Genomic DNA, 15113 nt, shown 5'->3' with positions numbered 1-15113 from the left:
CTCTTTTTCTAGTGTGACCCAGACAGCCCTGCAGGCTGGCATGTTCTGCAACACTGCCTTGATCAGTTTAAGCAAGTGCTCAGCAAATCGCACTTCGAAGTGTGGTGGGAAGTGCACCACCGTCCCTTCGAAACCAGCCTGGGTTTTCAGCATGCTGGTACGCTTTCCGCTTGTGTGGAAGTATGTTGCAACAGCAACTAGATCACTGCGCCAGTGCTTCAGTTCAGGGACCATGGTCTCAACTGACTCAAGAGCCAGATCTGACCTGTGGCACACGCACCATACGGTCAGCACTCGTCGGCCCAGGTGATCTTGAAGTTTCTTCCACAGACCACCACGTTTGCCAGTGTTTGCGGCTTCGCCGTCCGTCGTCAGGCCAGTAAGTCTTGCCATCAGATCGTTTCCTGATGTGACAGGCTCTTCTTGAGGCCGTTTCAACGCCGTTAGAAGTGCCTCCAAGAGCCCATCAGCGCCGTTCGCCTCAGGCTGAACTGCAGCTACAACGGCAGTGTTCAGTGTCCCATCAGTGCTGATGCTGCGCACAGTCACGAACTTCGTATCCTCTTGCTGGCGGCTGACGCTTCCATCAATCTGGGCACTAAATGCCACACATGATCGCAGCGACACTCCCAGCCTCTTCATTTCCAAGTCGGCGATCACTTCAAGCATTTGCTTGTACATAGCCGGATAGAGGTAATGCAGAGAACCGCCATCCAGTTCGAAGGCGCTGAACTCCCAATCCCATCCATGTTCAGCGAGCATGCTCTTGATGCGTTCAGAGTGCTGGCGTGCCAAATATCTAGCTGGCCAGGACCATGCCGACATCGTCTCCAGGAGACTGTCTGAGTACACATCCGTGGCCATATCAACGAGCAACTTCACCGTTTTGGCTTGGTGCTTCTTAAGCACCGCAACCCACGGATGACCTTCGGATTGTTCGGACCACAGTCGTTCCATGGACGCGGCATCCAACGCAGCCTGGTGGGGCCTGCCAGTAAGGTGTTCCACCACCCTCACCAGCTTTTCTTTGGAGTCAGCTCGCACTCCATCGGCCATGTAAATGTTGCCATTTGCGGACTCCTTCTGCGCAGCCTCTATATGGGCCTTGCATACGGTGCACTGCAGAAACATTCGTTTTCTGGTGCCGCATTGCTTCAGGAAAGATTTAAGGCATGAGTGCTGCTGGAGAAGCCAATCCACATCCAGCTTGTTTCCATTAAGCCACTCGCTGTTAGGCTGCCCTTGGGTTTGTGCGGTGCTGACCTCCATGGTCACGCATGATTCCGTGGAAGATGGACCAGGCAAAGGATTGATGGAAGCACTCGGACCTGGGAAGGAGGATAATAGCATCAAATATGCGATCGGAGAGATAATCACTGCACATAAGAGCGAATGGAAAAAGCGTGAACTCAAGGTCGCCCAAAATGTGTGTAAGGACTAATTCAATTTGCATCTGAACCCTCATATCCTTTGTTTCACGCATCTTTCTGTAATGAACCTCTGACCGGCAATATATTGTTAACAGCATAATTTCGGTCTCAAACAATCACTTCATTACTCTCAATGAGCCTGAAGACTGATACCATACGATAAATATCAAAACCTAAAATGTTCAGGCAAGGCTAGGCCATGTACATTTCGGCTGGGGTGACTTTTTGGCCACTTTTGCTGCTGATAAAAATTTCATTTCCTTCATTTGACATTTCACATGTATATAAAAGAGAAGAAAATAAAATGTGAGGCTTGGTAAATGGTAAGATGTTCTACCTATAAAGAGAGTCAAAGGCTTTAAAAGCCCTCTCACTAAGTGTCAGGTTTTGCAATTGTTGATAGGTGTTCACGAATATCAGCATGCTTTTCTACCTAAAATGTTTAAAAAGAACATAGTGGATAGTACCTATTGCTGATAAAACAGGATTTGTAAAAAAAAAAAGTTTATGCCACATTGAAGGAACCTAATGCAATCACAATTAATTAGTAATGTGAATCTCCTTGATCCAACATGTATAATCATTCCCTGCACTTTGCAATTTTTTGCTATATTATCACATAGCATATACACACAAATCATTTAATTCTAAGAAAAGACGAAATAGCTAGATGCTTGTTTCATGCAAATTGTTCCATAAGTGGGATTTTCCAAATGTTGACCTGATCTTAATTTGTTTAAATACCTTCCAAGCACAAGATTTATACAACCATAAGGAGTCAAGTCACCAAACAAAATTACATTATTGCAATTAATGAGTTTGCAATAGTGAGTAGGTACCTACATAAATCAATTAATGAGTTCACTTTTAAAAAAGATCAAGCTGTTGGTTGAGCTCATTTGTAAGGATAGGCTGCATATAATTTACCATCAACTGGTTAAGCTGAGAATTTATGGGGAAAAATTACATGCAGAGAAGCAAGCATGTCTTCATTGAGATGTAGATGTGTGCAGACAACAGCATTCATTGGCCATAACTTGTGAAACTTTGTAACATGAGTAGCAAGAAAGGCATCAGGCATCTACAAACTATTCCAGGTGTATGATTGGTGTACGAAGATATATCATAATACTTGCCTTGAGTAGATCCTTCATTCCCTGATGAGGATGGGATCGCACATCCAGGAGGATCTTGCCCATGGTTAGGACTAAAACAAGAGGAAAAATAATAATTATCAGGTACCTACTGATGGTTCGATGGTAAAAGTACCAAAAAATTATTTTTAAAAAAGTTGATGCACTGGAACAGCCAGGTATAACTTGGCTATTGGTAAGCTGATTGTTATGAGCAAAAAAAAAATCATTGTTAAAAAATGCAGCAAACAAGATACAAAGTTGAAATACAGAAATTTCTGAAATATGCAATCGATATAGTGTAATAGAAAAGGTATCAAGGGGATCACACTGTGTTAGCTAGGTTTTGCCATTACCTAATTGTTTGTTTAATGTTTAGTGAATTCTGACACCAAAATATTACCTATTATTAAATATCATTTTAGGGGTACGGTTGGTACATACAGTGAAAGATAAAGGACAGACCCTGCGCCACCAAAGAAATATAACATGGTATAACGTTATCAATTTACTGATCACATTTACCAAACCATTGCCGCACCACCAGGCACCAATCAGTAAGAAAATATTTTAAACTTGACACTATATTCACTGCATGGCAAATGGGTACATACCGCTTGGCCTGAAAAAAGGATGTAATGGAGGACTGTTTTTCTTTTCCATTGTTTCTCTTCATATTGATATCTATGAGCGCTGCTAATACCAAAACGTATCAATACAATACACAGAGACACACGGGAGCCATGCGGGAGCCACTGAATGATGCGGTGCGCCACGCTGCAACTTCGGCGCCATTTCCAGCGTGTTACCAAATTGAATTTGGTAACAGTTTTCCCCTTCATTATATCTTAATGCATTTTTTTTTTTTACAGGTGCTTATCAACATATATACACAATCTTCCAAATCATCCATTGCAAAGCAATTCACAGTTGTTTGTCATCCTTTATGCCCATTTTTATAGGGGGCAAATCTCGACGACTGGGGGGGCAATTCTGTTGAGTGCGGGGGCAGTTGCCCCCCCAGTTAACATGTTAAAATAGGCCCTGCAGGCTGAGGGTTTTGAGAACACTCAGAGGTCATGGCACTTGTGAGATTAGCATCCTTCTCTTCTCGCTCGCCCTCGCGAACAGTGTCCAGAATCCACATCGACAATCAGTGTGCGGGCGATCCAAGGATCCATGGGATGGTTATAGAGGTAGCCAGTTACGGCTGGCCCATCGTCCGCAGCAGCGACTCGGCCAGTTTAGGTCAGACCGGTAGCTGCAGTATGACGGGTCCCGGGCCACGATTGGCGCTCATCACGTGACTAATAAGGTGATGAATCCATCTAATGGTGCTTTGTAGGACCCGTTTCCTGTCGACAGTTGATCACGAAAATGCCTCGGAGGATGAAAGATCAATCCACGCAATCAGCGTTCTCGGTGCGGGATGAAGTTCTTTTTGTGTGACCTCGTGTTGCACAGGGTTGACCTTGCGTTATACGTAACGGTCACCGCGTATTATGCAATGAATCAGGTCGCCTCGCTTTTTGCGAGTTTTACGTAAGGGACATGTATTATTTCATCATTTGAAGAATACACGTGCATGAGAAAAAAAAAAACACTTTTAAATTGCCTCCTTACAATGAAATACCAAAAGATGAAATAATGAAATAATTATTAATAATTATTTATAATTATAATTATTAATAATTATATAATTATTATATAATTAATTAATAATATTAATTATATAATTATTAATTATTAATAATTATTAATAATTATTTCATTATTTCATCTTTTGGTATTTCATTACGGAGCGAGCGAAGCGAGCGTAGTCTTTCCTTAGATTAACGGAAATTTCTGAGTATGAGCGGCCGGCCGGCCGGCCGGCCGTGGTCACGCTTTTGCGAGGCTTATATCTCAGCAACCACTTGACCGATTTACACGCGGTAATTTTTGTAGGGTAGCTTCATTCCTTCTACCAAGTATTGGACTATTCCCGACGCATGTGGGTGACCCCTTATGCACGTGCCACGTGCAAAACGAAGAGGTGTCAGTTTTGTAATTGTTGCAATATCTCGGTAACTACTTGGCCGATTGCGCTGAAAGTTGGCATGTAGGTAGGCACCCACTAGGCACTGCATATACATGTGCCAGAGTTGGGGTGCTGCTGCACGTGCGCACGTGCAGGGGTCGTTTCCAGATCTCGGGAACGGCTGGACCGATTGCGCTCAAATTTGGTACACGGTTAGGGACCGGTTAGTAGGGTGCCGTGCACAAGTCAGTTGGGACCAGGGTTACCGCTGCTAGGGAAATTTCCCTTTTCTATGGAAATCAGCAAAGATCTAGGGATATATGGATTTCACACGAAATCTAGGGAAATACCACAAACCTGAAAAATTGTTGTTTTTTCAACAATCGAAATCGTTGTTGTTATGAATTATTCTTCCGCATGTCATATGAAATAAATATGAGAACATTTTTCACATAATTCAGGTTTGATAATCTCGTTTTAAATACATAGGGGGAATTACATACCTATGTATGCATGCAGGGGCGCGGGAACTACATACTTTCCGACTGGGGGGCACACCATAATAGAGATCAACCTAGGGTACCCCCAAATCTAGTTCTCTCACCGGTTTTAGGCCACTTATTTTTCACCCCTCGGCTTTAAAAAAAGAAGAAAACATTTGCAAAAAAAGTGTGGTATTCCGTCTCAAAGCTGTGGGGGCACCGCCCCCACGGCCCCAGAGTTGGGGGGGGGGGGGGGCAAGCTGCCCCCACTGCCCCCCGGCTCCCGCGCCTATGTATGCATGCATATATGATTCTTGCTTTTATTTCAAAACAAACTGCTTCCATGCTTAGTATTGTACCATATCGGGTGCGGCTAATTTTTTACATCAAAGTTTTTGTTCTGGCGCGATTTTTACAATTTCTAGCGCATTTCACTTATTTACGGTCAAACTGACGGCATGCGAAATAATCACGAAATAATGCATCGACTCGTCTCTTATCGCCAGCACTACCTATACGGTATAGTTTCCCGCGTCCCGCAACACACCACAATTTGCGATATACCACGCACTTATATTATACCACATACGGTAATTTGCTATATGCCAGCAATTTCATTAGAATCTCTTACGTTAACGTAACAGAATGTAGTTTTTGCTGTTTACGACGCAGCGACTATAACACGAATGGTTAAAATGAGGGAAGTACGTCAAATTCCAGGAAAATAACCGCATCTAGGGAAATGATTTTCAAAATAGGGAAATTTTCGTGAGAATCTGGGGAAACCAGCGAGACGCCAGCGGTAACGCTGGTTGGGACCCATTTTGCACGTGCGCACGTGCAGGGTGCCGCTTCTAGATCTCGAGAACGACTGGGCCGATTGTGCCTAAATTTGGCACATCGCTAGAGACCAGTTAGTAGGGTGCCGTGCACAAGTCAGTTGGAGGTACCCCCTCGCAATTTCGCACGTGCAAGGCCCACCCTCTCGCTCGCTCCGTTAGTCGCCCCAAAAGGCGTTATACTGGTTCTAAGGAGGCCATTTACCTAAAAGTGTTTTTTTTTCTCATAGAACTTATACCTATGCCTTACATACAGCAAGTGCTTCAACAAATAAACGTGCATCATTAATTGCATTTTTCTGTGGAATTTCCATGATATCGTAGGTAATACACCTCCTACAATTTGAACGTTGCAATGTATTTTATAGTTTTAATATACCTATAGCTATTCTACTTTATAACCTATCAGAGTAAACAATAGTTCATTCCAAATCAGCTAATTGCTTCACTGTCTTTTTAGTGCACTATATCAATGCTTTTTAATGTTAGATACTGACTGAATTTGTTTGCTTGGCGCTATAGAACATGCCTGTCGAAAAGATATGGTCCTCACCCTCGGCGAAAAGTAGCCTTAAAATTACATACGCGTGTAGTATGTCTCCTTGAATTGCATTGGCTACAACGCGATCTCTATGAACTAGTGTCGACCTTGGCAGTCGCACTCAAACTCTCGGCCAACTCCCAAACCCTCAGGACACCCCTTCACCGTCCCCTACCTCTCCCCCGCAGGTACGCGCGTGGCGCGTGGGGCGTGACGCGCGTGCTGCTGTTCCTGGTGAACAATCTGTACGCCATCCCGGTGTACCTGGTGTGGATGGCCGTGCTGGCGCCTCTCAACTGGCTGGCGCCGGCGTTCTACTGGGCCATGGAGGGCTTCCTGTTCCACAGTCTGGTGCTGTTCGCCGGCGTGCTCAGCTATACGGCTGGGTTTGACTGTGAGTACGGTGGGAGGGGGAGGATTGGAGGGAGGGGATCGTGAGTACGGGGAGGGGACGGAAGAAGTACGACGGTGAGTACGGCGCGATGGGGATATGACATGAGAGGGGTACGGCGAAAGGGAGGGGTTCGGTAGTGAGAGGGGTACACTGTAGAGGGAAGTAGAGGTCTGCACCGGCCGGCTGCAGCCGCGGCTGGCTGCAGCCCCACGGCTGTGGGCCGGGGCGGCTGCAAATATCTCCAAGAACACGGCTACGGCTGTGGCCACGGCTGTGAGATTTCAAACTCAATCTTAAGCACTCAAATATAAAATTTTAAATCCTTAATCTTACATTCTGATAAGCAGTCTAGCCTGTAAAAATCATGCAAAGGATGCCCAGCAACATTGAAAGTGGTGAAGCCTTTGAAAACCTGTAATGGTTTTACCATTTGCTGTAGGGGAGTTTGCACTCTGGTACAGAATACTGATTATAGGCACCAATTGTTCCTTCATCATCAAGAGCTTGACAGTTTCAGAAAATGCAACATGTTGCATTGTCACATCCCTCTCAAATCAATCTCACCTGGTCATAAGGAGAGCACCTTACAGCTATTGAAGACGAGCGTTCAATAATTCTTTCAGGTAATAGAAAAAGAAATCACGCCTAGGTAAAGGCAGGTAAAGGCTTCATAAAATATTATCTAAAATAACTCTTAGATGTATTTCTGGATTTTCGGCAAGTCCAATTACATAATATAAAACGGGCGCTTTATGTTCTAACTGGTGTGTGAGTGACCGCTAACAGAAAATGCTGATCAACGAAGCCAATGGAATCAGATTTTAAGTGAGCATGAACCTTACTTACGGTTAATTCACATGATGGTGAAAACCCTGAACACGTAATTCACATGACGGTGAAAACCCTGAACACAATATTTCTTACGCGAGCTGTTGACTTTACAAATAAAATGACGTCTTCTTCTGAAAATGTAAAAATTTGATACTTAATCTTTGTTTAAGGGCAAGTTTTTGATTGTATAGCATTATTATTTATTAATAATAATTTGTATGGCTGTTTATAGTGACACAAAACAATTTATTGCCACTATTTTGCTATTGACGTCATTAAAAACTCAAGTAAAATTTTTGATTTAATGAGGCAATTGTGGCTCGCACGTCCTTAGGGATTTGAGCGAAGATCATTATTTGGAAAAATCAAAATAGATGAATGTTTTTCTTTCTTGGATGCTCATTAGTGTTTTGATGCCTTGCATATCAAATTAGTTTGAGACTTGCTCAGAAGGCTGCTTCAAGCCTGGCATATCACACCCCAGAAAATATGCAAGGTAAGAAAGAAGCAAGAGTTTTGACTAGACAATCACTGTTTGACAGTCCATCAACTTCAGTTTCATTTTCCATACCTAACATTGATAATGAAAAGCATCAGGGTCTGTTGTTCTGTCCCACAACCATGCTTCAGGATTTGGCATTAGATGTCTACACTGCTAGTGCTTCTATTCTGGTTCGTTGTATATGTTTTCTGTTGATGTAGGTACCTACCTACCCATCTTTCTTAACCCCTTGCAAGGGCTTGTGTAGGCATGCGTTGCGCATCAGGCTTCAGGCCTTCGGCCTAAAGCCAGATACACAATTACTTAACCTATGATGCTTCATGAGCTTGAGAATCTAGCCCATTGCAATGTGCTTTTGGCTATATGTTTCAACTAAAAACAACTTATTATATACTATTTGGGTGCATGTCATTGAAAGTATCCACGGCCGGCTGACGGCCGGCTGCCCACAGTTTGCCATGGCTGTGGGCGGCTGTGGCTGTGGAGCCATGGCTGCGGGGCGGCTAGGCTGTGGAAAATTGCAGCCGTGCAGAACTCTAGAGGGAAGAGAAATGTGGAGCTGAAAGGAACGAGGAGGAGACCCTTGTTTGATGTTTGATGTTTGAGCGTTTTGTCATGTGTATTGTGTTAAGTGGCCTGAGAGGGACCGGGATGGTGTTGTGGGCTATTTCTAATTGTATGTACCTTTTGGCTCGGTCACTGCTCAGTAAACCAACAGTCAGTGTTGCGATCTTGGCTAAAATCGCTATCTCGTGCTGTTTTCCCATCGTTCGTGCATCTCGCCGCCATCCCCATGCCCTCATGTCGGATCTGTAACCCCGTGAGAATCTCCTGTCCTTTCATGGAGCGATTCCCACTAGTGATGTCAATTACGGAAAATCGGAATACCGATACCAAACCAAATACCAACCAAAACCACGGGAAAATACCGAAACCAAACCAACTTGGGAAACTGAGGGAAATACCAACTTTTTACCGATTTCTTAGCCTCTTATACATTAGTGAGGGCTTATGATACCAACAAAATACCAAACACATTACGGTTGAAATACCAAATACCAAGTTGGTATCGGTTTGGTATCGGTATACCAAAAAGTTGGTATCCGATTGACATCTCTAATTCCCACAGAGACCCGTCAGCAGACTGTCGGCCCTGCATATAACCAGAGACCGGGCCGTGCTGTGGGCGCGGCGTGGCGCCGGAAGTGCCGATTTAGCCCACTGTCCGACCACAAATAGCACCTCCTGTGTGTGTCAGTGACGGCTGAGTCTGCCACTGTTGTAGGGATGGAGTGATCGGAGGAATGTAGCGGGGTGGGGCTCGGCTCTCACAGCGCCAGATGTGGCCACCTGGACGGGCAGCTAATGCCAATCGAATACTCGCATGGAGGTGTTGTTAGAGCTAGGGGTGCACTTTTGCTGGCAAGTTGATAAGCTGGTTAGCTGTTTTGTGTTAGACGAATGGCTCAGTTTTGACGTCTGATATCAGCTTCGAGGTATCTCAACTCTGTTGCTGGGTGACTCGATTTCCAACCTAGAATCGGGACAATGTTTGACTCTTGATTCCCTCTGATAGTATAGTGGTTTAGCTGGGTGACTAACTGACTCGTACTCTGACAGTGGTGGAGCTGGGTGACTCAATCTCCGACCTGGAGTCGGAGCGGTGTCTGACTCTGGCTCCTCTCGGTAGTGGTGGAGCTGGGTGACTCAATATCTGACCTGGAGTCGGAGCGGTGTCTGACTCTGACTCTCCCTCTGACAATGGTGGAGCTCGGTGACTCAATCTCTGGCCTGGAGTCGGAGCGGTGTCTGACTCTGACTCTCCCTCTGACAATGGTGGAGCTCGGTGACTCAATCTCTGACCTGGAGTCGTAGTGGTGTCTGACTCTGACTCTGATTCCCTCCGGCAGTGGTGGAGTTATGTGACTCAATCTGTGACTCTGACTCCTCTCGGCAGTGGTGGAGCTGGGTGACTCAATATCTGACCTGGAGTCGGAGCGGTGTCTGACTCTGACTCTGACTCCCTCTGGCAGTGGTGGAGCTGGGTGACTCAATCTCCGACCTGGAGTCGGAGCGGTGCCTCCTCCTGGCCAACCACCAATCGACTGGTGATGTCCCACTGCTGATGACCATGCTGTCCGCGCGCCGGAGGGCGGCCGACAATGTCCTGTGGATCATGGACGCCATGTTCAAGTGGACCCACTTTGGTATGGTGTCCCAGGTCCGAGGAGACTTCTTTGTAGAGTCGGTGAGTGGGGGTGGGGAGGGGAATCGTAGGGACTGGGAGGGGCCATTGGAGAGCGGGGAGTACGAATGGGAATTGGAATTGGGGATTGAGGTGACCATTGGGAGCGTGAGGTGGTCTGATGCCATGCTTCGGGGAACAGACTATCACTGACGAAAGTTATTTTTTAGCGATTCACTTAGGTCTGATAAAGGTCTAGAGTTGCCTCTGAGAAATTGACTTGTGGTTGTGACAGTGTTCAGTGTTGTACTACATCGATTAGTTTTCAGAGGACCCTACTTGATCATGGTTTATGCATTTTGAAGCAGTAGCAGAACGCAATTTTTGTCACGTGAGTGCAGCCTTTGATGTGCCTGAGATCAAAGCTACCCGCCGAGCAACACTTTTCATTAAACTGACGATGCAACATTATTCCACAGGGCAAGGAAAAGCGTGACAAGTCAGTACAAGAGCTGCGGGAGCAAATGCCGAGGAACTACCTCTCGCTGGACAGGAAATGGATCATCTTGTTTCCTGAGGGCGGATTCCTGTGGAAACGGAGGGCAGCCAGCCAAAGGTGGGATATTGCGATCACTTTGCGACTTATATTTGGCTGTGTTTTCGAGTACCTAATGAGTGACTGGTTAAACTTTTTATGTCAAGATACAGACAGTAGCTTACTAAGCACATTTCTAGTGCAGTAAATAAACTTTACTTACTGCACTCAAAATCATGATTCATCATTCGATATGCCCATCGAATAAAAGTCCTAGCCGCCAAGTTCTCGGAAATTTTGCAAGCGTTTTGTGTTAGTGAACGTGAATGTATGTAAACATTCAACCTATATGAAGTTTTAGCTTTAAGACTCATCGGTGTGCTTTGGCTCTAGTCACCACCTGTACTTGCAGTTCTCGTTCACTGTGGTTTTTGAGCCGTGCTGCCACCTGCCAGTGAGCTAGCGTATCAGCGCTTCATCTTGTAACCGCCAGGTGACACTGTGTGTTGTCAGGTTCGCGGAGAAGCAGGGTCTGCCTCACATTCAGCACGTAACCCTGCCTCGGCTGGGAGCCGCTCAGGCTGTGCTCGAAAAGCTCGGACCGACGGCAAGGGGCAAGGAGAACCACTGCAACGGTCATGGTACGTAAGGTGGATTTACGAATACGGCTCTCGGATTTCTGGGCCGCATGCTTATGACTCGACACCTTGATTGCGTTGGTATCGCTCTGGCTTTGGTGTGAGATATATCACTTTGGATTTAGGATTCTTAGGGTAAAGAATATGTTTATAGATATGCTGCTGTTACAAAATGAGTTCATTTGCTACAGTTACAATCGCTTCCTTTCTCATTTCCACTCTGTCACTTCACCTGTTCATTATGTTCAGTGTATTTCTCAATTTACGACGCTCCCGTGCCTCCCCCTATGACATCCTCTCTCCGCCCTACCTCTGCCCCTCAGGTGACCATAACGGAGCGGGCAGCGCGCGCCCCTCACTCCGCTGGGTGATAGACGTTACCATTGCCTACCCCGAGGCCGACCGTCCACTGGACCTACTGGCTGTGATGGCCGGTAACCGACCGCCCTGCAACGTGCTCATGTACTACCGCGTCTATGATATCGACCAGGTGTGTTTGATGGGGTGGGCGTCGGGTGATAATGAGGACGTTTGAGCTGAAATGGAAGAAGCTAACAACAAAGTATCTACCTTTCTTGTAGCTATGCTTGAGTGGAACTGCAGCTAGCTTGTAGCTACATAAATGATCACACAAGTAAATGCACTCGGCATTGATTCCGTAATGCCATTTAATTCTGTGATAGGCTGCTGCTTTTTAGTAAGGTTTCGATTCTCTGTCCGTGACTTCAGTGGACAAATCGGTGCGGCCATATCCCACACCCCAGTGGAGATATCCTATGTCTCGCTCCCGACTGACAGCGTCTCACCTCCCCTCTCCTGCACCCCAGGTGCCGACAGACACGGAGGGTCTCACTAGCTGGCTCTACAAGCTGTTCATCGAGAAGGACGCCGCCCTGTCGGAGTACTACCGGACAGGCAGGATGCCGGAGCTGCCGGGCGGCCGGCGGCCGGCCGACCAGCCCTCCTCTCCGCCGCGTAAACTCCGCCAGGACCTCCTCGAGTGGGCGCTGCGTCAGGCGTTCTTCCTGGCCTCTGTGGTGGTGCAGTGGCGAGCGGCGCGCCTGCTCTGGGGCTGGGTGGGCGCCGCGGCCGCTCTGGTAGTGTGATAGAAAACTGGACTGACCTGGCACTGAGGGAGGTTTGGTCAGCCGGGAGATGTAAGGTCGACAGGGTAAGAGTCACGGGCTCTGACACCGACTCCCGGCCGGTGGTGACGAGTCAGAGAGGCCGTGGGGTCCTCACGACGGCGTCTGACTTTGTCGAGGCTGACAGGCTGGTAACCCAGGCGGCTGTGACGGAGTCTGACCGCTGCTCCCCAGACCAGTCACCAGGGGGCGGTCAGAGCCACGGGACGCACTAGGCCGCGAGGTGTGTGCAATGCGGCGCTGTCCGCCGCGCGGCTGAGGAACTTCAGTTGTGTCGCTATTCGCCGAGTTCAATGTTACGCTACCGGCTGTGTAATAAGCCTGCGTGTGTGTGTGCGTGTCACAGCGTGAGCTGTTTCGAAACCGCGTCTTCCTGGCGGCTTCCTTCCTCAAAAGCGCCGCCGAACGCCTCAGCTCGACTGTTGACTAAACGAGCTTCGGCTGAACTTTGGCTGCTGTCTGTGCCTGAGCAATGAGCTTACTATCGGAGCTATTTACACCACAGGGAAAGACATTGATAATGCCACGCACAGCAGTCACCGAACGCGGTAGCTGAGTCAGCTTCCCGTTTTCCTGATTGTGCTCCTCTGCCGGCGCTTAGCAGTCTCTCCTAAGCTCAGTGATCAGTCGTGGCTGAGACCCTAGCACTGGCTCCTGTCTCTGGCCTGGCGGGGAAGGAGCAATGTTTGAGTGATGTTAGCGTTAGTTAGCCGTGTGTTCCGGTCAGGGAGGTGGGGATGCACGGTTAGCGTGGCCGCTCTAGTCGTTACTGTGAGAGTGCTGAGCCGTCCAGTGGGAAGGGTTAGCCGCTCTGGAGTGCCGACTGTACCGAGCCGTGACTTAGTCACTTGTCACACGGCAGTGTGGCGACGGAGCAGAGGCGAGCTCGGAAACATGTGATGTCTGTGTGATGCGGGCGGGATGTAACGGTTGGCCGGCAGTTGGCACTTGCAATTACACGGAGTTGACTTTAAATCATGTTCTGTATGTAATACGACTCTTGCGGATATCTGCTCGATACTCCAGAGTCCAGGAGCCCTTGGTGACGAACTGCAAACGAGAGCTGAATCGCTGGAGCCTTTCTAAATATTACATATCCTACCCAGCCAGTATGACCTAAGTGAAGGTTATCTTAAACCCGGCTGGGCCCGGGGGCAGTTCCGGGTAGTTCCAACCACCGCAGCCCGAGGGGGGGGCATTTTACGCAACCCCCTGTATAACTCCGTAAATAAGGGAGCTACGGAAACAAAAGCGGTAGGTACAAAACGAAAGGTCTCTACGAGGCGATTCTAAAGTACCTACCTAAAAATTGTTACCGCGGGTCGATTTTCAAGGTCAAGGTCGAAGGCAAAAACCGTCAAATGTGTAGTGATCTCAAAGTGAGCGTTTTAGAGCATAGGCGGCGGAACGGGGAGGGGGGGGGCACCGTGTCCCCCCCCTAGATTTTGGCATTTTAGCATGAGCGGCGAGCGCTATGGGCGTTGCATGGAAAAATGGGACCAAAAGTCGGCAGTGCCCCCCCCCTTCCTTATCGCCGGCACAGGCCATTTTGCGTCCTTCGAGGCACAAAGAGGGGGGGTACGACCCCCCCCCCCTCGCGTTTGGCCCCTGATTGAGCTAGAGCTTCGCGGAAAAAAGGAGCGTGTTGCCCGTCACGAGAGGAAGCCGATGATACACAATTTTAAGGTCCTAGGTCATCGGGTGACCTTCCAGGTGAGGTCAATGACCCGAAAATCGGGAAAATCGGTACTTGTTAGGAAGTCGTAAAGTGTGGCTGCTATGGGGGTTTTCGGGATGCTGATCACGAATATTGTGTTCGTTTTGATCAGAGATGATGTCTTTAACCCTATTAGTGGCAGGCTCCTGGCTACCCCATATTAGTGGCAGGGGGGGCTGTTTACGACCCCCCCCTTGATATCTCGAGATCTAACCGGCTGATTTTCAAAATTCAAACGGCATTCGATTTGGCTCAACGAGATCTACATTTCTAAAAAAATAAAATTAAAAAATGTCAATAGGGGGGTAGAGGGGGTAAAAACGGGCAAATTGCAGATACATTTTAGACTGTTTATCACGGCCACTAGGTTTCTGAACCAATCTTAACGCAACTTTTGCCGATCGATAGAGAATGAACCAGGAATTCACATGGATCCTAAAAATATGCATTTTCGAAAATCATAGGCGGATACAAATCATTGAGATTGGGGGTAGGTACACAAAAAGTATAGTAAATAAGGTTTTTGTTGGTACTGTTTCTAAAAAGGGTGGCAATGGTCTTGTTATGTTACAATTTTCTTATGAGAGAACGACTAAAATTGTATTGGTCATGCATAGGCGGTGTCAGGGCACCTATGTTGGGAGGTAAAAAATAGGGGAGAGTGGTGCAGGAGGCCCCCCCCTTAAGCTCAGTTGCTATTTTTAGACAACTGATAATATTT

The 15113-nt window shown here is 47.2% G+C and overlaps 1 protein-coding gene across 1 annotated transcript in view; it reads left to right on the top strand.

Moving 5' to 3' along the window:
• LOC122379712 (acyl-CoA:lysophosphatidylglycerol acyltransferase 1-like) overlaps nt 1-13650 on the top strand; it is a 67037-nt gene extending 53387 nt beyond the window's left edge. The window contains exons 3-8 of the mRNA XM_043362115.1: nt 6634-6839; nt 10206-10420; nt 10837-10973; nt 11406-11533; nt 11854-12020; nt 12358-13650. Of these exons, the coding sequence (XP_043218050.1) occupies nt 6634-6839; nt 10206-10420; nt 10837-10973; nt 11406-11533; nt 11854-12020; nt 12358-12636 (1132 nt within the window). The 3' untranslated portion in view covers nt 12637-13650. The remainder of the gene's footprint in view (nt 1-6633; nt 6840-10205; nt 10421-10836; nt 10974-11405; nt 11534-11853; nt 12021-12357) is intronic.
• The last annotated feature ends 1463 nt before the right edge of the window (nt 13651-15113 follow it).

This window comes from Amphibalanus amphitrite, unplaced genomic scaffold (genome assembly GCF_019059575.1).
Source record: "Amphibalanus amphitrite isolate SeventyFive unplaced genomic scaffold, NRLGWU_Aamphi_draft 000083F_arrow, whole genome shotgun sequence".
Taxonomy (NCBI): Eukaryota; Metazoa; Arthropoda; class Thecostraca; order Balanomorpha; family Balanidae; genus Amphibalanus; species Amphibalanus amphitrite.
This window is presented reverse-complemented; position numbering and strand designations above follow the sequence as displayed.